This window comes from Arvicola amphibius, chromosome 5, assembly GCF_903992535.2.
Source record: "Arvicola amphibius chromosome 5, mArvAmp1.2, whole genome shotgun sequence".
NCBI classification, from domain to species: Eukaryota; Metazoa; Chordata; class Mammalia; order Rodentia; family Cricetidae; genus Arvicola; species Arvicola amphibius.
The window spans coordinates 141,766,340-141,790,871 of record NC_052051.1 but is presented as its reverse complement, the minus strand read 5'-3'; the positions used below and the strand labels follow the sequence as shown (position 1 = coordinate 141,790,871).

At 43.4% G+C, this 24,532-nt stretch overlaps 1 protein-coding gene and 1 long non-coding RNA gene across 6 annotated transcripts in view; one reads left to right on the top strand and one right to left on the bottom strand.

The window, feature by feature from the left end:
* Positions 1–1,607: 1,607 nt before the first annotated feature.
* Positions 1,608–17,594, bottom strand: LOC119814151. Its single transcript, XR_005285366.1, has 3 exons — positions 17,171–17,594; positions 2,990–3,181; positions 1,608–2,897 (listed from the first exon to the last, which is right to left on the bottom strand). It is a non-coding gene; the product is annotated as an uncharacterized LOC119814151 (long non-coding RNA).
* The window catches only part of Ptpn2 (protein tyrosine phosphatase non-receptor type 2), a 60,202-nt gene continuing 52,216 nt past the window's right edge, over positions 16,547–24,532 (top strand). For 2 of the 5 annotated variants that reach the window (XR_005285365.1, XM_038329539.1), the window contains exon 1: positions 16,555–16,725. Coding sequence is in view for 4 of the 5 variants with exons in the window: in XM_038329539.1 (XP_038185467.1) it covers positions 16,657–16,725 (69 nt within the window). In the remaining variant the exon portion in view is untranslated. Of the gene's footprint in view, positions 16,726–24,532 lie in introns of all 5 variants that reach the window. The other 3 variants (XM_038329540.1, XM_038329537.1, XM_038329538.1) reach the window with 3 other exon arrangements.

Genomic DNA, 24,532 nt, shown 5'->3' with positions numbered 1-24,532 from the left:
AACAAACAAAAAAAACTGAAGAGGGAGATAAAAGGTCCAAGTCAAAAAGGCAAGTGACAGAGATCTGAGTGTCACGGACAGTGGAACTTTCTCCCACTATGGTAAAATGCTTGAGATCATCCAACTTAAGGAGTAAAGGTCTGTTTGGTTCATGATTTCAGAGATTTGGGCCCAGGTTACCTGGTTTTGCTACTTTGGGCCTGTGCCATGGGAACACGTGTAGAGAAGTCCTGGTGGCTAGGAAGCACAAAGAAAAGAGGAAGAGACCAGGACCCCAGTATCCCCTTCAAGGACACCTTCCTGATTTCATGGTCTTTAAAACACTACAAACACCTGGGCATGGTGGTGCACACCTTTAGTCCCGGATCTCAGAAGGCAGAGGCAGTGGATCCCTGTGAGTTTGAGGCTCGGCTGGCCTCCATAGTGAATTCTAAGACAGCTAGGGTTACATAGAAAGGCCCTGTCTCAACAAAAACAAGACAACAACAAAATCATCTCACATTTATATAACAGTTGCAGTTGTTCAATGTTCCTGTCCTTATGTTGGGTGAGGCATTAGCTCAGTACAGTTTTAGTTTGCATTCCGTGGTGACTGATGGCGCTAAGCTTTCTTTGTATACTACCCTTGGGTGTCCTCCTCACAAAATTCCCATTCAAATCCCTTCCTTGTACATTTTTTGTTGAGGACTGGCCTCAACAAAATCACCTCTTGCTAGGGTAGGGGCATGGGAATTGAAGAAATGTAAGTAAAGAATATGAAGACACATAAAAAAATAACAGGACCGAAACTATACCAAGTATTGGGAGGGCATTCCAGTGACTGAAATCCTGAAATCCCACCCATGTTTATTTTTCCACAGCTTTAAAAGACTTTGTTAACATAATACAAAGGGTAACTCACGCAGTCAGTCACTATATCACTCTGAGACATCAAATCATTAGCATTCCGTAGTCTAAGTAGCAAAGCTGCTCTAGATCACTTATCCTGAAGACAGCCCTTCCCCAGGTGACCTCATGGTTACAAAACGAGAAAAAGTACGTTTGCACAGCCTGACCATCTGTCAGGATGCCATGGATTTATCTTCATTTTAGAAGAACCAAGCAGCCGGGCCGTGGTGGCGCACGCCTTTAATCCCAGCACTCGGGAGGCAGAGGCAGACGGATCTCTGTGAGTTCGAGACCAGCCTGGTCTACAAGAGCTAGTTCCAGGATAGGCTCTAGAAACTGCAGAGAAACCCTGTCTCAAAAAAACCAAAAAAAAAAAAAAAAAAAGAACCGAGCAATCACATCCTGCGTTGGTTAAGCTGTATAACTATACTTGTCAATCTCTAAGCTCCCTGACCATCAGGCAAGGTGGATATGGGCCTGCATTTTTTCAGCCCCCATAGTTCCTCCATGTTAATTTTGATAAAGCCTTGCTTCTACCACAGGACAGATGATAGAGTCTGCCTTAGGTGAATACTTTCCTGTTTTCTAGACTTACTCATTTTTTTGGTATCTGTATTTTAATCATACAAGCCCATGTCTTAAGGGCCTGGGAGGAAAAGGAGGGAAAAAAAAAGGATATCAAACCCTCAATGACTGCCCGGCTTTCTGTAAACAAAAGATTAAGGGAGAAAAATACTTTTGGGCTATGTGTTTCTGAGCCAATTTTGTTTTTGGTCAAGAGTTTATTTGTAATTAGATTGGTGTTTCTGTGAATAATTATGCTCCTAATGTTTACAGTCTCCTAATGAAAGGAGAGGGAGTCACCAGGGTTGAGAATGTCCTCTTTAGTTAGTATAGAGCACTTCTTAACAATTTTTTTGCTGTATTAAAACCTAAATTTTTTATTAAATATGTTAAATCCAAGTACTCATAAGAAATGTCAAACTTTGTTTAACATCTTATAGTATAGTTACAAACATTACCAGGTCAATGGGCTGGAGAGATGGCTCAGCACTTAAGAGCATTGCCTGCTCCTCCAAAGGTCCTGAGTTTAATTCCCAGCAACCACATGGTGGCTCACAACCATCTGTAATGAGGTCTGGTGCCCTCTTCTGGCCTTCAGGCATACATGCAGAAAAAATATTGTATACAAAATAAATAAATAAATATTTAAAAATTACCAGGTCAATACCATAATTCTAGAGTGGAAATTAACAATAAGCACACAATTTGTCATATCACAATTCTCTTAAATCCATTCTAATCAAAAGTCAAAAAGAGGTTTTGTTGATGGGTTTAACCACAACCTTGCTTTTAAGTAATTGTTCCAGTCTCTGAGCAGCAGCAAAAGCCTTTAGGCTACCCTCCTCATATTTGAAGAGGTGCTATTAGTCACTCCCTGTAATGAGTCCTTTTTCCCCTGAGGGGAAAGTTTAGGTCTCAGTTCTCAGGTCCAATATTTCAACAGTAGATTGAATACCATACTGTCAGAATGAGTTCTGTGTCCCAAAGAGTAAAACGGTCAAATGTTCAGTATGTGTTTCTGGCCTGGCTTCAAGGTAAACAGGACTCACTGGGTCTGGAAGTCGGTACAGCAAGTCCATCAGGAGGCTGGAAATCACCAGTCATCACCACCATCTTCCTTCCCTTGTCAGACTGCAGCAAGCTGTTGTCAGGATCACAGCAGCAGTGGCCTCAGTGGCGGTGTGAGTCCTGAGTGTCCGGACACAGCCCAGTGCTGTCCTGCACAGAATGGTGGCAGCAGGCCAGCTGCGTGTCTGAAGCTCGGTCCTGTGGATCAGGTACCTCTTTTCTAGGCCTGCAGCATGGTGGTCTGAGGAAATCAGGATCTCAGGTTCAGGAACCTCTTTCTGCTTCTTCTATGGAGTCATCAGTGGCTGCAGTCATCAGGACTCACATCCTCTGTGGTATATGCAGTCATCTCATTCTCATTCAGCTTTCTTTTCTTCCTGTGAAAAAAGCACAAATATATCCTTGACCCCAAATTAATACAGGGTTCGGTCTTTTCCAAAATCCAGTGTAAAGGGTTTTTTCACCTTACCTTAGCAAAGGTCGCCTTGGTGCCATCATGCCAAAATCTGTCTGCAGCAGCTTGTTCATGGACATTCATAAAGGGTGCATGACTTAAGGCATTAGGTGGTGATTCTTAATTCTCCTGTTTTTATCCTTTTAAGTTGTCTTTAAGGAGCCATGGGCATGTTTTACAATTTCTTTTTATCATTGGAAGAACCGTCTGTAAAATTTAGCATAACAGCCTTTAAAGTATCTTTTGCTACAACATTAGGAAAAATAAAAGAATATAGTGTGTGAATTGCAGCAATAGATCAGCTGGGAAAAGATTATTAATCTGGCCTTTAAATTGAGCAAATGCAATTGCCCAAGAATCACTATTTTGAAATAATTAATTAATTTGTTGTTTGGTATAAGGAACATTAATTATAGCATGTTCTCTGCCAAAATATGTTTTAGATTTTATATTGCTCTTTTGTGTTAAGTAAGCTACTGCTTTACATAAGGGTTTAATAACTTAATTGGCAAAAACAGGAAGGTGTAACTCTGAAAGTAGACCATTTTGCCATAAAAAAACTGCAGTAGGAGTAAGTTTTGTAGGTAATATACATGCTTGCCATGGCTGATTATAATTAATATAATCTACTTGCTGTTTTTACATAGTATACTTTACCTGGGTAGTACCTGTTTGGCAGCTTCTGTAAGCTGTCTATTGGAATCTGAATCACTGCTTCCTTTAAGAATTTTATTTAGTCACTGAAGGTCTCCCACAAGATATTTTAAATAAGGTTTTAGTCATTGTATGTCTTATTAAAAGTTTGTAAGCTTATCAAAATTATTTTTTAATTTAAGTTGTAAGTCTGCATAGCTGACAGGAAAATGGAAGAAAGAAAGCACATTTTACAAATAGTGCTGACCTAACTGGATATCAACATGTAGAAGAATGAAAATAGATCCATATTTATCACCATGCACAAAACTCAAGTCCAAATGGATCAAATACCTGAACATAAAACTAACCACACTGAACCTCATAGAAGAGAAAGTAGGAAGTACATTTGAATGCATTGGCACTGGAGACCACTTCCTAAATATAACCCCAGTAGCACAGACATTGAGAGCAATAATTAATAATTAATAAATAGGATCTCCTTAAACTGAGAAGCTTCTGTAAAGCAAAGGACAAGATGGCAGTCTACAGAATTGGAAAAGATCTTCACCAACCCCACATTGGTCAGAGGGCTGATCTCCAAAATATACAAAGAACTCAAGAAAATGGTCATCAGAAGAACAAATAATCCAATAAAAAATGGGGTACAGACCTAAACACAGAACTCTCAACAGATGAATCTAAATTGACTGGAAAACAATTAAGGAAAAGCTCAACATCCTTAGCCATCAGAGAAATGCAAATCAAAACATGGCAGGGTACAAGTCATGCTCCCTCTGCCACTTGGCCATCCTGCCTGGGTACTTGGGAGCAGGAGGTGTCTATCCCTCATTGCCTGCTGTACCTGGGCACAGGCCATGATTTTTACATTTAATAGTCCCATCAGAGGCCAGTGTTAGAGGCGACTGATAAATTCACAGGATCTTATCTGTCTGCCATTATAGCGGCTCTGAGACTCCCATGTGAGACCACAAGCTTAGGTGTGTATAGCCACGCCGATTCTTACTATCCTTGCTTATTTATTTTAAATCTTACAATCATAAAATTGGGAGAATTCCTGAATCCTCCCCTCTGTTAAAAACCATAGATTTATCCATATAGTTTCCTTGGCTGATGGGCCAAATAGCCTCCTTGCAGCATTTTCACTGATGTCTCTGGGTGCTGACTGAGGGAGGTATAGCTCTTTAAACTTTCTTGGCTCCACCGCACAGCATGGGTCAGACTCAGCTGGCTACAGCATGTGTGCCTGGACAGCCACAATCTCTGCAGTAACTTAGGTCATTGCTAGGCCAAATGCTGCTCTCCCTTCACTTTTCCCATCCATTCAACAGCAACAGAGGCTGTGGCTTGGTGACCAAAGCACCATGGCTTGCAGGGGAAGGCGAGGCCTCACTTTGGGCTCTTGAAGACCCAGAGCAGCCTGAAGATGGCTGGAGATGCTGTCAGTGCAGGGATGGAAATATAATATCTACAAACTCTAATATCTCTGCCTTTGTTTTTTTGCTTCACTTTATTTCCTCTAGTTATTAAAATACATACAAGTAACTGTACCAATAATGATAATTGAATACTATCTTCTTGTCCCATATTTACAACTATTTACAGTTTTATTCCTGAATTTTTCCTTGCCTTTTTTTTTCGTTTTTATTATCTACTATTTATTTATTTATTTTTTTTGAGACAGGGTTTCCCTGTAGTTTCTAGAGCCTGTCCTGGAACTAGCTCTTGTAGACCAGGCTGGCCTCGAACTCAGAGATCCGCCTGCCTCTGCCTCCCAAGTGCTGGGATTAAAGGCATGCGCCACCGCCGCCCGGCTCTCTACTATTTATTTTTGACCACTCATTATTCACCTCTCCAACTGTGGTACAATTTTTTTGTGGGGTTCCTCACGTACTCCCTTGTATGCCTGCCATACTTCTGTGCATTTTGGAGTTCACTGATTAGCCCCATGTTGGGCGCCATATGTTGAGGATTGGCCTTGACAAAATCATGTCTTGCCAGGGTAGAGGCATGAGAATTGAAGATATATAAGTAAAGTATATGAAGATGCATGGAAAAAAAATCACAGGACAGAAACTATAGAAAGTATCTATAGGGAAGGCATTCTGGTGACTGAAATCCTGAAATCCTAAAATCCTGCCTGTTTATTTTTCCACAGCTTTTATACCCAAGATAAACAGGGGGAGAAGGTGACAAAAGACTCTATTAACATGATACAAAGGGTAACTCACACAGTCAATGGCTTTATTACTCTGAGACATCAAATCCTTAGCATTCTATAGTCTAAGCAGCAAAGGTGCTCTAGATCACTATTCTGGGACAGGTGGCAGGAATGGGAGGAGGAGAGGGAGTGAGAACTGGGATTGGTGTGTAAAATAAAAAATGATAGTTTGTTTTCTTTTAAAAAAAATAATAATAAAATCACATATCCTGAAAACCACCCCTCCCTAGGTGACTTCATAGTTACAAAAGAAGGAGAAAAAGTACATTTGCATATTTGACCAGCTGGACTTAATTTCAAAAGAACCAAGCAATCATATCCTGGGTTGGGACATGTAACTATGCTTATCAATCTCTAAACTCTCTGACCATCAGACAAGGTAGAAATGGGCCTGCCTTTTTTCTGCCTCCACACACTTTCAAATTGTGTTTTCTTTTCCATATTTATTTTTTTTTAATTTTTTTTTGGTTTTTCGAGACAGGGTTTCTCTGCAGCTTTTTTAGAGCCTGTCCTGGAACTAGCTCTTGTAGACCAGGATGGCCTCGAACTCACAGAGATCCGCCTGCCTCTGCCTCCCGAGTGCTGGGATTAAAGGCGTGTGCCACCACCACCCGGCTCTTTTCCATATTTATGTGTAGAAATTCTTTCTGCATTTTGGATAGGATTCCTTTTTTAAAGTGTGTTCATTGTAAAACTTCCTCTTCTATGGCTTACCATTTCCTTTTTTATAAACTTAGGCCAGGGAGATGGCTCAACAGGCAACGTATTTTTGGCCAAGCTTAGAAATCCGAGTTTGATCCCCAAAACCCACATGGTAGTTGGAAAGAACTGGTTTACTGTTGTAGGAGGTCACTTGTTAGTTCCTGGCTGCTCAGCCCCGAAGTAACAACACAGAAACCATATTATTTGCAATACTGTTTGGTCAATAGCTTAAACATATTTCTGGCTAACCCCTATATCCTAAACTCACCCATCTCCATTAAACTGTGTATCACCATGAGGCTGTAGCTTACTAGGTACAGTTCTGGCGTCTGCCTCCGGTGGGGCTACATGGCTTCTCCTGACTCCACCTTCTTTCTCCCAGCATTCAGTTTAGTTTTCCCTGCCTAGCTCTGCTCTATCCTATCACAGGCCCAAAACAGCTTTTTTATTAACCAATTACCATTCACAGTATACAGAGGGGACTCCCACATCAGTTTACAAAAAACAACCCTGCACATACAAATATAAAAAAATAAGTACCAAAAATAGTTTAAATGATAAACTCTTGTATTTATATAGAACTATACATTAAAAACTTGTTTTGGAGGCTGGAGAGATGGCTCAGTGGTTAAGAGCAATGACTGTTCTTCCAGAGGACCTGAGTTCAATTCTCAGCAACCACATGGTGGCTCACAACCATCTGTAATGAGATCTGGTGCCCTTTTCTGGCCTGCAGACATACATGGAGGCAGAATGTTGTATACATAATAAATAAATAAAATCTTTAAAAAAAACAAACTTATTTTCCCCCACTTCTTTTAAAAGGTAGACAGGGTAGGGGATATTAGTTCTATTTTACAGCGTATCTGAAAACATTCCTTCTATCTTTAATATAAGACAGATTTGAGGTATGAATTCTAGGCTTCTACATCTATAACTATACTTCCATGCCTTTGTGATACAATATTTTAAAGTAAATTGATTTTACAATGTTTGGCAATGTAAGTGTAACACGTATTACATCCATTGTGGGTAGGTTAACTCTAGAGTCAACCAACTTCATTAATTGCAATATAACAAGAAAGCATTATTATACACTAATTTTGAATCTATATTGTAAAGTACCATAAACCAAAACTACAGCAAGGTTTATGTGCCCAGGCTGGTCTTAAGCTTCCCACTTAGCCAAGGATGACCTTGAACTCAACTCCACCTAGGATGAAAGGTGTGTACCTCCATGCCAGGCCAACACATTTTAAAGTATAACTGAACCTGTCACATTCTCACCTATTGTTTAGATGACAAGGGTGGGTGACCAAGGGAAGGGAGCTGAAGAAAGGCTCCTTTGGGGTAGTCACTGAGAGGAGATGCAAGTGCAAGTGGCATCAGACTCATTTTCTTCAAGATTAACACCCCTCCCCAGCCCTGTTACTGTCTTTTATTACATTGTTGCCAGCAGGTCAAAGGGAAAACTTCTGGAGTCCAGAATTTTCAGGAGGAGGCAGGCAGGTGGGGCAGTGGTGTGTACGCGTTTAATACCAACACTTGAAGCCGGGCGGTGGTGGCGCACGCCTTTAATCCCAGCACTCGGGAGGCAGAGGCAGGCAGATCTCTGTGAGTTCGAGACCAGCCTGGTCTACAAGAGCTAGTTCCAGGACAGGCTCCAAAGCCACAGAGAAACCCTGTCTCGAAAAAAACAAAAAAAAAAAAATACCAACACTTGGGAGGCAGAGCAGGCTGTTCTCTGTGAGTTCAAGGTCAGCCTGGTCTACAGAGCAAGCTCCAGGTTTGGCTCCATAACTACTGGGAAACCCTACCTTGAAAAACCAAAAACCAAAAAAAAAAAAAAAAAAAAAAAAAAAAAAAAAAAAAAAAAAAAAAAAAGCCTGGGAACTACAAAATAAACACTGCTAATTTCACCCATACTGAACCAACAAAATAGCCTGCCCTTTTTTAAATCTAGGGTTTTTTATTTTTTTTATTTATTTTTTGAGACAGGGTTTCTCTGTGTAGCCCTGGCTGTCCTGGAACTCACTTTGTAGATCACACTATCTGGCTTTTAACTTACAGAGATCCACTGGCCTCTGCTTCTTGACTGCTGGAATTAAAGGCATGTACCACCACTGCCCGTACTAATCTAGGCTTTAAGAAAAGAGCTGGTGAACAAAGAAATCAGAAAGTTCGATTTGGAAGCCTGGAGGTGGAAAGGGTTGTGGGCAATTGCTGGAGTAACAGCTGGTCCAAGAAGTAACATAATCTACCAATGTATTTCTTACTCGGCAACACTTAAATTGTCTGAACAGGGAAGCTACTTTGGTAAACTTTGGTCTTTCAAAGAACAGGGGACCAGAGAAGAGTTAGTGAGCATCCCATAACCTTACATAAGACGTGTGGGTCTCTAACGGGAAGGGCTCATGGACACCCTAAAAGTACAAGCAAAATTTGAGGATATAGATGTCTTCCTAGGAAAGGGTCTTTTCTTTCTCAAATCCTAAGCTATAAAAAAGAGTTTCAGCCGGGCAGTGGTGGCGCACGCCTTTAATCCCAGCACTTGGAAGGCAGAGGCAGACGGATCTCTGTGAGTTCGAGGCCAGCCTGGTCTACAAGAACTAGTTCCAGGACAGGCTCCAAAGCCACAGAGAAACTCTGTCTCGAAAAACCAAAAAAAAAAAAAAAAAAAAGAGTTTCAGTCAGTTGCAGGGCAGGGTACCAAAGCAACCAGATACACTTGGAGCCAGCCAGCTCAGAGCCCTCAGAGACATCAGCGAAAAGCTAAGACAGGAGTTTACAGCAGAGGGCAATTTGCTTCCATGCTCTTCTTTCTAACTGTATTTCAGGTCTTTGTAAAAACACGGTTCTGGGGATGTCCAGGTTCGGAATGGCTCTTGGCTTGGCCCACAGCTGCGTGAGCTCTGGAGAGCCTTGGGTACATGGTTTGTCATCAACTCGTGAACATTAAATCCTGATATAAAGACATAACAAAGCAGGATGTTCCTTCAAAGTATGTTCTGATCTCAGAGGAGGAAGTCAGCATGGAAAACAATGGGACACTTCCCTGGAACTAGAGAGAGAGACAAGAGTTGCCTGTCGTGATCTGGACCTACTCTACTATCTTTCTATTGGTGCCTCCCTTCCCGTTTCAGCTGCTAAGCCAGAAAGTTCTCAGTAACAGCTCCAAACAGCATATGCTACTACAAAGTATTGTGATTCAGGTTTCTGGGTCTAGGTCAACTTCTAGACCAGTCGGTTGGGGTAGTCACCCCACAGCCAGGTGATCACACCTCTGTGTGGAAATTCAAGGTTTTCCAGGTAACACCAGCCTACCAACAGAGGAGGAAAGAACCAGGGCACCTCCTGGAAATCCCTCACCAGCAGGTAATCTCATGAATGAGGTCTTCTGAGCAAACATTGCTAAATCTCCCTGGTGTGTCTCGGTTCACTGCTAGGGAGATGGTCTTTTTGACCTTGTCACGTTGTCAGTGGCTGGACAGACCAGATTCAGAGCGCCTCGGGTCACACAGGCTTTCACTACAACAGTTTTAGGCTTTGGGAGAGGAGTGACTTTGACCAACACTAGACAGGTTCTTCAGGTAGAGTCGCACAGCAATCTCTAGAGAGAGTAAAATGATCTTGTGGGTGGAACACCAACGGCCATAGGGTGTTTAGCTGGCAACTTCAAAGCAAAGGGCGAGGGCCCCGCTACTTGTCTGAAACACACCCCACTCTCAGAGCGGGTTCCAGTTGCTCACCATGCTTCTTTCATCCATTCTCTCTGCCAGAAGCATCTGCTTTGCGCGTAGAACTGATGGCTTGATAAAGCCTTCCTCCGTTTTCAGACATTCCAGAGCCAAAGAGATCTCTCTTTTCAACTCAGCAGAAATTGTTGATTCTCTTTACTTTTTCTTTTAGTGATTTGAGACAGGGACTCATGAGGCCCAGGGTATCTCTAAACTCCCCATGGAGCAGACGATGACATCGAATGCCTGATCTTCCTGCCTCCACGGGATCTACCAGAAATGGTACCTCCATAATTATAGGACTTGGGAGGTAGAAGCAAGAGAATCAGAAGCTCAAGATCGGTCTTGGCCAGTGTGGATTCCCCTCTGTATGATATGAATATGTTTATTACCATTGGTTAATAAAGAAGCTGTTTAGCCTATAACAAGGCAGAATATGTCCAGACTGGAAGAGATACATAGAGTAAGCGGAGTCAAAGAGACACCATGTAGCTGCCAAAGGAGACAGATGCTGGAACCTTGCCTCGTAAGCCAAAGCCTTGTGGTGATACACAGATTAATAGTAATGGGTTAATTTAAAATGTAAGAATTGGTTAATAAGAAGCCTGAGCTTATAGGCCAGGTCGGCCAGGAAATGAATAAGGAGTCTCTGCCTACTCTTAGCCACATAGCAAGTTCTGAACTCAACCTGGACTACTTGAGACCCTATCTCACAATAAATACAACAAAATCTCTCATTTTACAGTTTATTTATTTATTTCTGGGATAGTGTCTCACTCTGTAGTCCAGGATGACCTAAAATTTACTATATACTCCAGGCTGGTCCCAGACTCATGACAAATCCTTCTACCTCAGTTTTCTGAGTATTCTGATGGCATAAGCCATCACACCTTGACTTGATGTTAAATTTCGAGTTGCATGAGTCGTATTATTATTATGGTTCAGAATGTCAGTATGTGTCTAATTAGAACAGAGAAACTATTCAGTATTTTTGTTTGTTTGTGGTGTTGGGGATGGAATATAGGATTCTGAACATGCTAGGTAAATTATCTATCACTAAACTAAACTACAATCTCAGTCCCAACCACACAATAATCCAAACTGAAAAAAACTACTGCAAAGAATAATTAAGAATAGTGGGTTGGAATGGTGAAGATTTACTAGTAGAAAGTTTAGAGAACTTGGGTCTGGAGAGATGGCTCAGCAGTTAAGAGCACTGGGATTCAATTCCCAACACCCACATGGCAGGCAATTCACAAATGACTATAACTCTAGTTGCATGGGCCGGGCGGTGGTGGCGCATGCCTTTAATCCCAGCACTTGGGAGGCAGAGGCAGGCGGATCTCTTAGTTCCAGGCCAGCCTGGTCTAACAAGAGCTAGTTACAGGACAGGCTCTAGAAACTACAGGGAAACCCTGTCTCGAAAAACCAAAAAAAAAAAAAAAAAAAAAAAAAAAAAGTGGAAACTCTAGTTGCATGGTACTACACTGGGGGGAAGGAACTTGTGGAAAACTCTTAGCTTGCTCTCAGCACAAATCAAGCTCGTGGTGGTCTAAGGAAACATCAGTTCAGCTACAATGATGGCTCATATGTGTAGCTTTGGTATCCAAAGTCAGCCTAGGCTACGTGAAACTTTGTTTCAAAAACCAAACCAAACCAAACCAAGTAAAACCCTTTAGCAGTTTATTCTCTCACCAATACGAAAACTGGAAATCTGCGATCAGGGATCAGCAGGGTATCCTCCTCTGATGGGCTTAGCAGGGACTCTGCCCTTGTTCCCTCCACCTGCTGGGGCTCCAGGTTGTTCTTGTGGCTCTGAAGCCTATTTATTTGCTTCCATCAGAACATGGCCTTTCTCTTAATTCTCCCTCCTTCTCCCCTTCCTCTCTCTCTCTCTCTCTCTCTCTCTCTCTCTCTCTCTCTCTCTCTCTCTCTCTCTCTCTCTCTCTCTCTTTCTCTCCTCTCTCTGTGTGTGCTATTCTCTTGGGAGGACACTTGTCCTTGGATTTAATGCTCCTCTGATAATCCAGGATGATCTCATCTTAAACCACTTACTTTAATTACATCTGCGAAAAACCATTTTTCCCCCCATGGAAGGCCACATTCACAGGTTCTAGGAAGGAACATTAGGAAAAAGGTCACCATTCCCCCCTCTAGAGCTTGTCGCCAATCATTTTTTAAAGCTGGAAACTGTTCATGGGAAAATGTCTCATTGAAGACATCCTGCTGCAAAACCTCCTAAGGAATAGGGTGCTGGGGTGGGGTTAGGTGCAGGGGACTGCTGGCTACTGCAGCCCCTCCTGGTACAGAAACCTACTGAACAAGCACAGAAGAGCCTCCCCCCAAACTATTTTATTCTAGCAGGGTCTCACCACTGCTCTCTCTTGACAAAGTTTAAAAGGTATCAGCAGACGAAGGGCCCACAATATCTTCAGAGAGGGCTTTTCAAAAGAAGAAACCTTGTGTCAGGCAAAGTAGCATAAGACTTTAAACCCAGCACTCAGATGCAGGGGTAGGAGGATCTCTGTGAGTTGAGGCCAAGCTGGTCAACACAAGTTCCAAGCTAGTCAGCACTATATGGTGAGGCCTGTGTCAATAAATACATCAATAAAATGGGGGGAGGGCAGGGAAGAAAACCTTGGAACTTAGCCTGTTTAAAAAAAAAAAAAAGACATGCGCCACCACCGCCTGGCTGTGACTACTATTTCTTTTTTGTTTATTTCTGGTTTTGTTTTTCTTTTTTTGTTTTAAATATTTATTATATATACAATATTCTGTCTTTGTGTATGCCTGCAGCCAGAAGAGGGCAACCAGACCCCAGAGATGGTTGTGAGCCACCATGTGGTTGCTGGGAATTGAACTCAGGACCTTTTGAAGAGCAGGCATGCGCTTAATTGCGAGCCATTCTCCAGCCCCAAGACTACTATTTCTAAGAGAAATAGCCACATCTATTTTAACTTTGAAATTTATTAAGGTTAGCATCAAGTTAAAAAAGTCTTGAGCCGAGCAGTGGTGGCACATGCTTTATCCCAGCATTTGGGAGGCAGAAGCAAGTGGAATCTCTGAGTTCGAGGGCCAGCCTGGTTTACGACCAAGCTCCAGGACAGGCTCCAAAGCTACACTACAAAGAGAAAACCCTGTCTCAAAAACAAAACAAAAAAAACCTTAAAATGTGCAGCTCATTGATTAATATATACAAGCACAAAATATGGGTATAATTATGTAGCAATACTGTCCTTAAAAGATTTAAATATTCTTGAATTCCAGATTGACCACTACCCTCACACCATCCCTGATGCTCGCAGCATTACTACTCTGTTCTTGACCTTCATGTAAATGGAAACAGTACATTTTGCAATTTTGCGTCCTGCAAACCGCTGTAATGATGCATCGTTTTCCCACTATCAGTCACTGTGAAAATATGTATGCGCACTGATGTATGTCTGTGCTTGATTTAGACAATCAGCTTGTTTATTCTTTCTTCCGTATATGACAGTGTTATCAAGAATATGTTAAACATAACTATGATTCTAGTACCTTGTGAAGCAGAGGAGTCTGTTTAGGACCATACTGGACTACAGTGTAGATCCTACCAAAACAGAACACGGGTCACAAACCAGGTCTGTAATCCCAATGACTTGGAGGAGAATTACAAGTACTGGCTTCAGTTTCAGAACAAGTTCAAGACTAGCCTGCTGAATTAGTGAAATTTTGTCTCAAAATTAAAATCTAAGAAAAGAAAGAACCTTCAGTTTATGTGTAATGACTATTTTGCAGGCATGTATAGGCACCAAGTGTGTGTCTGGTGCCCATGGAGACCAGGAGAGGGCATCAGATCTCCTGGGACTTGTAATTAACAGAATGTTGTGAGGCAGCCATGTGGGTGCTGGGAATCGAACATCCGTCTTCTGAAAGAGTAGCTAGTGCTTTGAACCAAGGAGTCTTCTTTCCAGCCTAAATTGGAAAAAAAAAAATTAAAAAGCTGTAGCTACAGTTAAGCATTAGAGTGCTTTCCTAGTGTATGCAAGGTCCTGGGTTCAATCTGCAGTATCTAAAACAAACAAAAAAATCCTGAAGGTAACAAAGTGATTGAAAGCTTGCTTACCACGTGTGAGTGTGAAACAAACAAACAAACATAAAAAGCAAGCCAGAAAGTCCATTTTAAAACAGATTTTACTATCAGGAGAGATCATTTCCCGATCTTTTCTTGGCTATTCTTGCCTTTGACTTTGTTTCTTGACTCTGTTTGCCCCCCTCCCCCACAAGGTCTCTGTGCTTCTCAGGCTGCCCTTGAACATGCTATCATCCTGCAAGTCTAGCAAGACCATGGTAGGAGGCCCCTTCCACCTCACCAGGCTTACTTGCCCTCTCTGTCCTATCTGCAATACTATTAGGGTAGTTCTATTCCAAAGAAATTCTTTGAAGGGTGTGGTGGCAGATGCTTGTACACCCAACATTTAGGGGTGTGAAGCAGTAGGATTCCAGGGTGGAGGTTGGGTTGGTTTTTGCAACGATTTCAAAACAAACAAACCAACCAAAAATCCCCCCCCATACAAACCCAAACAATCCAACCCCAAATATCCAAACCCAAAGAATGTCCTTTGACGACACAAACGTCCTACTTGTGCTTTCGACCACAAGGCAGCTACTAGCCACGTGAGGCTACTGAGCAAACCGGCTAGACACTGAGAAATGGAATTGCTGTGTTTAGGGGTTTTGTTCTTTGCCCCCAGTCTTGTGGGGGGGGGGTGGATGAACACGGGGCTTCACTGAATTCCTAATTCCAGAGCTGAGTTAATTGTAGAAAAAAAAAATCTAAACTTCCATTTGTACAATACACTTCACGCTTCTCTACAGCTTCCCAGTTCTTCACTTGATCTTGGCCAAAAGGCCCAGAAGCGTCCTTCTCATCTCTTAAAATTATCAGAAGGTAAGATTCTTTTTTTGTTTGTTTTTGTTTTTTTTTGTTTTGTTTTTCGAGATAGGGTTTCTCTGTAGTTTTGAGGCCTGTCCTGGAACTAGCTCTTGTAGAATAGGCTGGCCTCGAACTCACAGAGACCAGCCTGCCTCTGTCTCCTGAATGCTGGGATTAAAGGCGTGGGCCACCAACATCCAGCAAAGGTAAGATTCTTTTTTTAAAAAATTTTTTTAATGATTTACTTAATTTTATTTTGTGTGCATCGGTGTGAAGGTGACAGATCTCATGGAATCTGCCATTTTTAGACATTTGTGAGCTGCCATGTGGGTGCTGGGAATTGAACCCGGGGCCTCTGGAAGAGCAGTCCAGTGCTCTTAACCGCTGAGCCATCTCTCCAGCCCCTTCCTTCCTTTCTTCTTCCTTCCTTCCTTCCTTCCTTCCTTCCTTCCTTCCTTCCTTCCTTCCTTCCTTCCTTCCTTCCTTCCTTCCTTCCTTCCTTTCTTTTTGGTTTTTCGAGACAGGGTTTGTCCCCTGTAGTTTCTAGAGCCTGTCCTGGAACTAGCTCTTGTAGACCAGGCTGGCCTGGACTCAGAGATCCTCCTGCCTCTGCCTCCCAAGTGCTGGGATTAAAGGCCGTGCGCCACCACCTCCCACCTCCCGGCCCAAAGGTAAGATTCTTAAGCAACATGAATTCACCAACATTGAATTATCCTAAATATGAGGTAAAACGATTTCCGGAGCCAGGTTCTTGTTTCATAGAAGTGGACTTACATGTGCTTTAAACAGACCACACTAACTTTGGAGCTGTGAGTCTTAGTCCACACAAGATACTCTCCCAAATGCCTTCCTAATTTTTTCCTATAGAGCTTTTTTTTTTTTTTTTTTTCTTGCCACAATGTAGTGTGGAGCTGTGGGCGGCTTCCCACCGCCCGGCTCCCAGCCACCGGCTAGCTTTACCCGAAATAAAACTTGTTAGGACCGATGTGTTACAAAACTGAACACAGGCCATTAGACTAACCTAGATGTTATTAACCAAAGGTACTGAGAAACCCTGTCTCGAAAACACACACAAAAAGAGAGAGAGAGACAGAGACAGAGACAGACAGACTTTCAGACTTTCCAGGGACTTTTCTCAACTCCTGGGCCAGACCCTGCGGTGTAGCTCTAGGGTGGCGCCCGGCCCCGCCCCTCCCACCTGGGCACTCTTCGGACCACGCCCCCCTCGCGCCCCGCCCCGCCTCCGAGACGGTCAGACCCTCGCGGCGCCGAGGCGGCGCGCTGACGTCCGACGCTCCAGGTACTTTCCCCAAGGCCGGCTCAGCTCAACGTGGGGGGCGGGGCGGGGCGCGGAGCGCGCATGCGCCATAGCGCCAGCGCTCTCCCCGGATAGAGCGGGGCCCGAGCCTCTCCGCTCTGTAGGTTCCGCTCTTGCTTGCGCTCTCCCGCCGCCATGTCGGCCACCATCGAGCGGGAGTTCGAGGAACTGGATGCTCAGTGTCGCTGGCAGCCGTTATACTTGGTGAGTCTCGGGCCCGCGCGGCGGCTGGGTCTTCCGAGGATCCGAGCTCGCGCCTGCCGGCTCCGTGTCGCCTCCCCCGCCTCCCGTTCGGGCGGAAGTGGCGAGCGCGGGCCGCGTCAGGGGCGCGCCTGCGCGGAAAGCCCTCACCCCCTCTTGGCGAGGCTTTAGACGGGAAGAAACTAGGTGGCTCTAGGCTGGAGGTGAAGGCGGCGCCACAGCGGCGCCTGCTGGCTGCGCGGCCGGGACCCGGCGTGTGGTGCGCTGGGTGGAGGGTGGAGGGACTCCGGGTGCGGGATGAGATAGATAGCCTCCGGCTTCCTTGCCGACAGCGTTCTGGTCGGCCTGTGATCGGTAGCGGAGGGCGCTGGGAGCCGGCGCAGCGGAACGGGCTAGACAGCCCTCTGGTCGGGGCTAACGAAGGCGAAGCGGGGTGTCGGTGACTTACTGTATCCCGGGGACCTGTGACGATTAGCGGAGTCGGAGCTGAAGCGGCGGCGAGAGCTCCCGAGGGATCGGGGATCGTCACTCTTTGCACGGCTGCTTTCTCCGGGAGAGTGGGTCATCGTCTGCTAGAGCTTCCCGGAACAGAGGCTTTGGTTGTATTATCAGTGATTAAAGGAGTGTCTTCTTGAAAATTTCCTCTGCTTTGGCATACTTTATAGATTTGTTGGAGTGCATCAGAGATCTTTATGTGAGCTTTGCTTTTGGGCGTGTTTCCCAAACGAGTGCACCGTGGTGGTGGCACTCTTTCGGCCCCAAAGAGGCCCCATGTCCATAGGCCGCCGCTGTTCTCTGTCGTCAGAGAATAACCTATGTATTAAGCTGATACTAAAGTCGTCTGTACTACGAACCTTTTTACAGCTAGTGGCTTCTCTTTTCAATCCAGGCAAAACTTTTCTCCCCTTACAAACGATCCATTGCTAATCATTAACATATTGCCCCAAGATCGAATTTAGTGATCGGTGAATTATTAAGTGCGCCTCCTTATGTTTTGGCTAATTCCTACAGTACAAATAGAAGCTAGAAAGCTTTCTATTACCCCTGGACGATTCTGTTTTTCCCCATCCTATTACATTTCACTAGATGACAGTGAAATCTTCCGTTGTTTTTTTAGGGCTTATTTTTTCCCCCACCCCCTGTGAGACAGGTTCTCGGTCTGCAAGTCTAGCTGGCCTGGAACTAGTTTTGTATAGATCAGTCTGACCTTGAGCTCACAAATCCTCCCGTCTTCCTGAGTGCTGGGATTAACCACCACATCTGGCTAGAATGTATTTTCTTAAACAGTTTAGCAAGCAATATATTAAACACCCTGATTCAGCATACATTAGAATAAGGCACTAGTTTTTATCATCATTATTGTTACGTGGTGGTGGGGGAGGCATGTCCCTTGGCATTTGTGTAGAGCTCAGAGGACAACTTTCAGAATTAGATTGTCCTGTAGGTAGAACTTGGGTCATCAGGCTTGGCAACAAATACCTTTTCCCTCCTGAGCCATCATTCCAGCCCAGGCACTAGCTTCTAACGAATGTTAGTAAGGACTCTTCCAATTAGAGAATCTGTGTTATGCTATATTTTGTTTTGTGACAGGGTGTCATTGTAGCCCAGACCTGCCTTGAACTCCCTACATTGATACTTCCACTGTCAAAGTGCTGGTATGAATGAAATTGTAGAAAATCTTAAATCCAATTTCTAGTCTATTCTCTCTCTCTCTCTCTCTCTCTCTGTGTGTGTGTGTGTGTGTGTGTGTGTGTGTGTGTACCTCTAGGTCTCTCTTGTATGGTTACATTAGTTTTAACAGATTGGTGCCTCAAAAATGCAAATAAAGAAGCAGTACAGAATTAAGAAAAAAAAGATTTCCGGGTGGTCCAGGCCTTCACTTTCCAAATTCAAGGGCAAGGACAGGCGGTCTCTGAGTTTTGTTTTTGTTTATTTCTTTTTAAGACTGCCTATGTAGCCTTGACTGGCTTTGAACTCGGATCATCCTGCCTCTGCTTCCTGGGTGCTGGAACTAAAAATCATGCACCACCATGTCTGGCTCAGATCTTTAAGTTTTAGCCAGCCTGGCCTACATAGTTCAGGCCAGCCAGGGTTACATAGTAAGACAAAGTATTTAAAAAACCAGTAAGGTGGAAAGGGTGCTGGAGAAATGACTAAGTGGTTAAGAGGCCTTGTTGCCCTTCCAGAGGGGTTTGATTGTTTCCTAGCACCCACAAGCAGCTCAGAACTGTCTCTAGCTCCTCTTCCTGGGCTCCAAAGTCCTCTTCTGGCCTCCAGGGACACCAGGTATGCACATGGTGCACATGTGGGCAAAATGTCTACACATACAAAATTAGGCATGTGTGTGAAAATAGTAGTAATAATTTTTAAAAAATATTTATTTATTGGTGTTTTAGCCTATATGTATAAATGTGTGAGGGTGCTGGATCCTGGAGTTACAGACAGTGGGAACTGTCATATGGGTGCTGGGAATTGAACCTGGGTCCTCTAGAAGAGCAGTCAGTCCTCTTAACCGCTGAGCCATCTCTCCAGCCCCGTAATAATTATTTTTTTAATACTACCACTTAATTTAGCTTAACTTACTTATTTTTTGAGACAAGGTCTTGCTTAATATCACAAACCGGCCTCGCAAATTTACTATGTAGCCCCTACTAGGTTTCTATTGTGACAGTCCTGCCTCAGTTCTCCTAAATGCTAGGAATTTACAGGTATGAGCCACCATACTTGGTTAATGTATAGCACTAATGTCCTTGAGAAGTCAGTGAAAGTTGTCATTGCTCTTAATAGAAAAAAAGCACTTACGCTGAATGTGGTAGCTCAGCCTGTAACCTAACAATTGGGAGGCTGAAGCAAGGGGATTGTTGTGAGTTTAAGATTAACCTTTAGCTGGACGTTGGTGGCCCATGACTTTAATTCCAGCAGAAGCAGACAGATCTCTGAGTTTGAGGCCGGCCTGGTCTACAGAGTGAGTTCCAGGACATCCAGGACTGTGGAATAAGATCTTGTGTACAAAAAAATTAAAGAAGTAAAAGCCAGTCATAGTGACACATTCTTTAATCCCAGCATTTGGGAAGTAGAGCCAGAAAAGATCTGGAGTTCTGCGCCAGCCTGCCTGGGGTGGTAATTGAGATTCTGTCAGAAAATAAACATCTTGCTCGAGAAGGTGGTCCTGTGGGTGACTCCTCTGTTGCCAAGCTGAAGGCGACTTGTGTTCAGCCCTCTGATCTGACCTCCATCCAAGTGCCCCTTTTTATGTGCACCCACAATAGCCAAGTAAAATGTAATTTAAAGACATGGAAGATAGGGGAGATGTCTCATTTAGTAAAATGTTTCCATGAAAACATGAGCCACCTGTGTTTAGATTGCCACTGTTGACATGAAAGCCAGCAGTATATCTCTGATCTGAGTGTGGGGGGTGGGGGAGACATTGCAGAGCTCTGGAACTCACTTGTGAGCCAGCCTCACTAAATAAGGTTTGTGGGCAGCAGCGAGAGCTCAGAACTGCCTATAACTCCAGTACTAGGGGATCTGGCATCTTATGCCTCTATGGGGAGTGCAAACCTGTGCACAGACACATATACGTAAAATTAAAAATAAAGATAAAATCTTCTAAAAAGAAAAAAATGTATCCCTGGCAATAGCAAGATGATTCAAGCCTGTTTCCTGCCAAGCCTGTATGATCTAAGTTTGATCCTTGGTGCCACAGGGGAAGAAGATAACTGACCCTATGCAAGGTGGCTCCTTGACTTCCACATGTGTGAATGGCCCCCATAAATGTCAGAAAATAAATACAGGCCAAAATTGCACTTACTGGTATTCACTGAAATTTCATATTCCATTGAAAGGAGTTCAGGAAACCCTTCCATCGACCTAGTGCCCAAAGATCTTTTAGCAGAACAGTAGTTCTGTGCTAGCCCTTTATTTTCCAAACCCAAGAGCATAAAACGATGCTAATGGTTGTTACAGTAAAAGCAACGTCAGAAGAATTTGAACTTCATGCTTTTCTTAGGATCTAGAGCATTCTGTTTTCACCATTCCACAGAGAAGGCTGTAGATGAGATCTCTGCTGCCAAGACTGATTCTGTGAGTCTTGAGGATCTCTTGCAAAGACGCTCATATTTTGCTCTCTTGTTGGCTTCTTGCTTAGCAGGTAGTGTGTTAGTCTCATAATCTGAAGGTCATTTGTTCCTCTCAAACCTGTTAAGTGCTAGGTGCTAATATTTGACACTGAAGATAACTGTTAAGACAACACTAAGCTGGGCACTGGTGGCACATTCCTTTAATCAAGCACTCAGGAGGCAGAGGCAGGTAGACCTGGTCTATGAAGTGAGCTCCAGGACAGCCAGGGCTAACAGAGAAAACCTTTTGTCTCGGAAAACCAAAAGAAAGGAAGGAAGGAAAGAGAGAGCTCATTAGGGTCCACCCTAGTGAGAAGTAGTAAGTGACCTAGCAGATAGAAAAAAGGGAGAGGTCTAGTAAAAGGCTCAGCAGGTATCAGTGCTAGCCAAATCTTGGCAGTCCGAGCTCTATTTTTGGAACCCTTGTACAGGTGAAAGGAGAGAACTGATTTCACATGCTCTTCTGCCAACACACAACAATAAATAAATGTTTTGTGTGTGAAAGCAAGCAGTGTAGCTCAGTTGGTAGAGTGCTTGCTTGGCATGCATGAAGCCATGGGTTCAGACCCCAGCAAAATTAGGGTATAATGGTACATGCCTGGAATCTCAGCATTCTGAAAGTAGAAGCAGAAGGACTAGAAGTTCACTATTATCCTTGGGTCCATAATTCGAGGTTAACCTGATCTGTGTAAGACTTGCTCAAAAACAAGTGGGAGAGTGGGAGGATTTGAGAATGGGAGGCAATGTGATCAACTTATATTGTATATATGTATGAAATTGTGGTGGAAAGGATAAATAGTTTTTAAAGTTATGTGCACTGTTGTTTTGCCTGCATGTATGTCTGTGTGAGGGTGTCAGGTCTTAAGAATTATAGACAGGTGTTAGCTGCCATGTGGATGCTGGTATTTGAACCCTGGTCCTCTGGAAGAGCAGTCAGTGCTTTTAACTGCTGAGCCATTTCTCCAGCCCCTTGTTGTTTTTTAAAGTGCTTAGTACAAAGCTAGTATTAAGCACAGGATGCTGTGTGAATGAGTATTCTTGGAACTATAATTCTCAAAAAGTGGTATACCTGGAATGAATTGTGTGTGTGTGTGTGTGTGTGTGTGCGTGTGTATGGGTGTTGTGTTTGCATGTATTTCTGTGCACCATGTTTGTGCCTAATGCTTTAGCAGGCCAGAAGAGAGCATCAGATCCCTGGAACTGTAGTTACAGATGGCACATCATCATGTGGGTTCTGGGAATCAAACCACGGTTTTCTGGAAAAGCAGCCTGTGCTTCAACTGAGCCATCTCTCCAACCCGAATAGTGAAGTTCCTTGAGAAGGGAGGGCCTAACAGTCTTGAAGCGCAGGTTGGTCCACTGAGAAATTATCAAGGGATTGGAAGAAAAATAATGTTTCGGGGAAATAAGTGTGCACAAGCATTAACTACTGAGGAAGAGCTCCGAACAGTGTAGTCTAGGGCTGAGTTTGCTCTGAAGTTGAAGTGTGGGAGAATAAGACAGAGCCTAGAAGGCTCTTGTAGATCAGAATTTCAAAGGCTACTGGAGACTCGCCAAGGAAAATTAAACTAGAAGTATTATCTTTACTTTCAGTAAGATCTTGTTGGTTGGATAGTGCTAAGTGTAGACAGCACTGGGAAGTCTGTCAAGTTGAACATAGGCAGTGTCAAGAGAAATAGAGGGAAAACACAGTTGAAAAGCTAAGTAGTGATGTGGAAGGTGAGGTGTGCTGTGAATATGTCTTATTGCCATTGGTTAATAAAGAAGCTGTTTTCAGTCAGTGGCTTAACAGTAAAGCCAGGCTGAGAGATATATAGAGACAGTAGGCAGAGTCAGAGGGAAGCCATGTAGCCGCCTGCTGGAGACAGACTCCACTGGAACCCACCGGAACCTTGCCGGTAAGCCACAGCTACGTGGTGATACATAGATTAATTTAAGTTATAAGAGTTACCAAAAATACGCTTAAGCTATTGGCCAAACAGTATTGCAAATAATATAGTTTCTGTGTGATTATTTCGGGAGTCTAGGTGGCCAGGAAATGAACAGTCTCACCCAACAAAGTAGGTCTGGGGAGATGGCTCTGCAAGTATAAGCCTGACAACCTGGTAGAATCCTTTGGGGGGAAAAAGTTATATCGTAGCACTTGAAAGGCAAGATAGCAGAGACAGGAGAATCAGCTGAAGTTCTTAGGCTAGCTAGCCTGGAGTACACAGCACAGGGACCTTGCTTCAAGACTAAGGCAAGAACTGACTCCTAAAAGTTGTCCTCTGACTTCTGTGCCCAGGCCTTGGCATATGTGTGTCTCCTTCACCGAATCCACAAAGTTAAAGTAGATGTTACTTTAAGATACTGAAATACCCTGACATGCAGAAGAGAATTCATCTATCTATAAATTTAGTTAGAACTTAGAAACATAGTTGTTTTTTAAGGTTTGAGACCTCTAGGTCTATTCATCAAGATTTTCCAGATAATCAGGCATAGTGGCACATGCCTTTAATCCTAGCACCTGGGAGGCAGAGGCAGGCAAGTCTACATAGTGAGCATAGTGAGACCCTGTCTCAACAAAACAACAATTTTATCCAGTAGCATGTAGATGTTTTGGAAATGCTGAGGGCCAAGGATGTCATCTTAACTGCCAGCAGTGTCTTTAAAAGTAGGTAATGAAAGGAAGCTTGCAGTGAAGACTGGAGAGTAATAACTAAGAAAATAGGAAAGAAGATGTTGAAGAATATGGAGAGTTGTTAGTCCACAGGGCCACCTGCTACATGTGGAGCAAGTACAATCAAGGGCTCATTGAATTGAGCTACCGAAGATCAGATTTTTATTTTTATCTTTTAATTTATTTTTTTGGTTTTTCAAGATAGGGTTTCTCTGTAGCTTTGGAGATTCGCCTGCCTCTGCCTCCCAAATCCTGGGATTAAAGGCGTGGGCCACCACCGCCCGGCTGAAGATCAGATAATTTAAAGGCAGTTTCAGTGTGGTACAGTTGTGCCTAGTTGGGAACAGAAAGTTGAGAAAAGTGCAGATAAGTGTAGCTGTTTGAGGAACAACTTGAAGGGAAGAAGTGAGGAGAGGTGGCTAAAAGGAAACAAAGTTATTTCTCTTCTTCAGCTCTTTAATGACTGGTTTCCCAGGCCCACAATGTAAAATTCAGCCCTCTGTCTCACACTGCTACTGGTGGTGCCCCTGTGGCTTTACTTCCCATGGCATTTTTCTTCCTTTCCCCACTGTGTTCTTGGAAATGTGTGTATTCACCTTCCCCTTGAGGCCTCTAGAATGTAATTTCCTTTGCACAGCTGCTCCCTCTTTCTTTCCCCTATTGCTTAATACCTCCTACTCCTGTCTGAAGTTGCACTTCCTTTGGGAAGCTTTCTAGCCCACCAGCCCATGCTGGATATATATGAACAACCCATTAGGGTTGGAGAAATGGCTCAACAGTTAAGGGCACTTGTTGCTCTTGCAGGGGATCTGGCTTTGTTCCCAGCATCCACATGGCAGTTTGTAACTGCTGTTTAAGTGAGTATTCTGCTTTATTATAATAGGTGATGTTTGTGATAGTGATTTTTATGACTTTTCTCTCTCTCTTTTTTTTTTTTGGTGATGCTTAAGGAGCTAGGAAAAGAAAGGATTTTTCTTCAGCAAAAACCAGATGCTTAGTTTTTAGTTGAACTTTGTTTTTTTTTTTTTTTTTT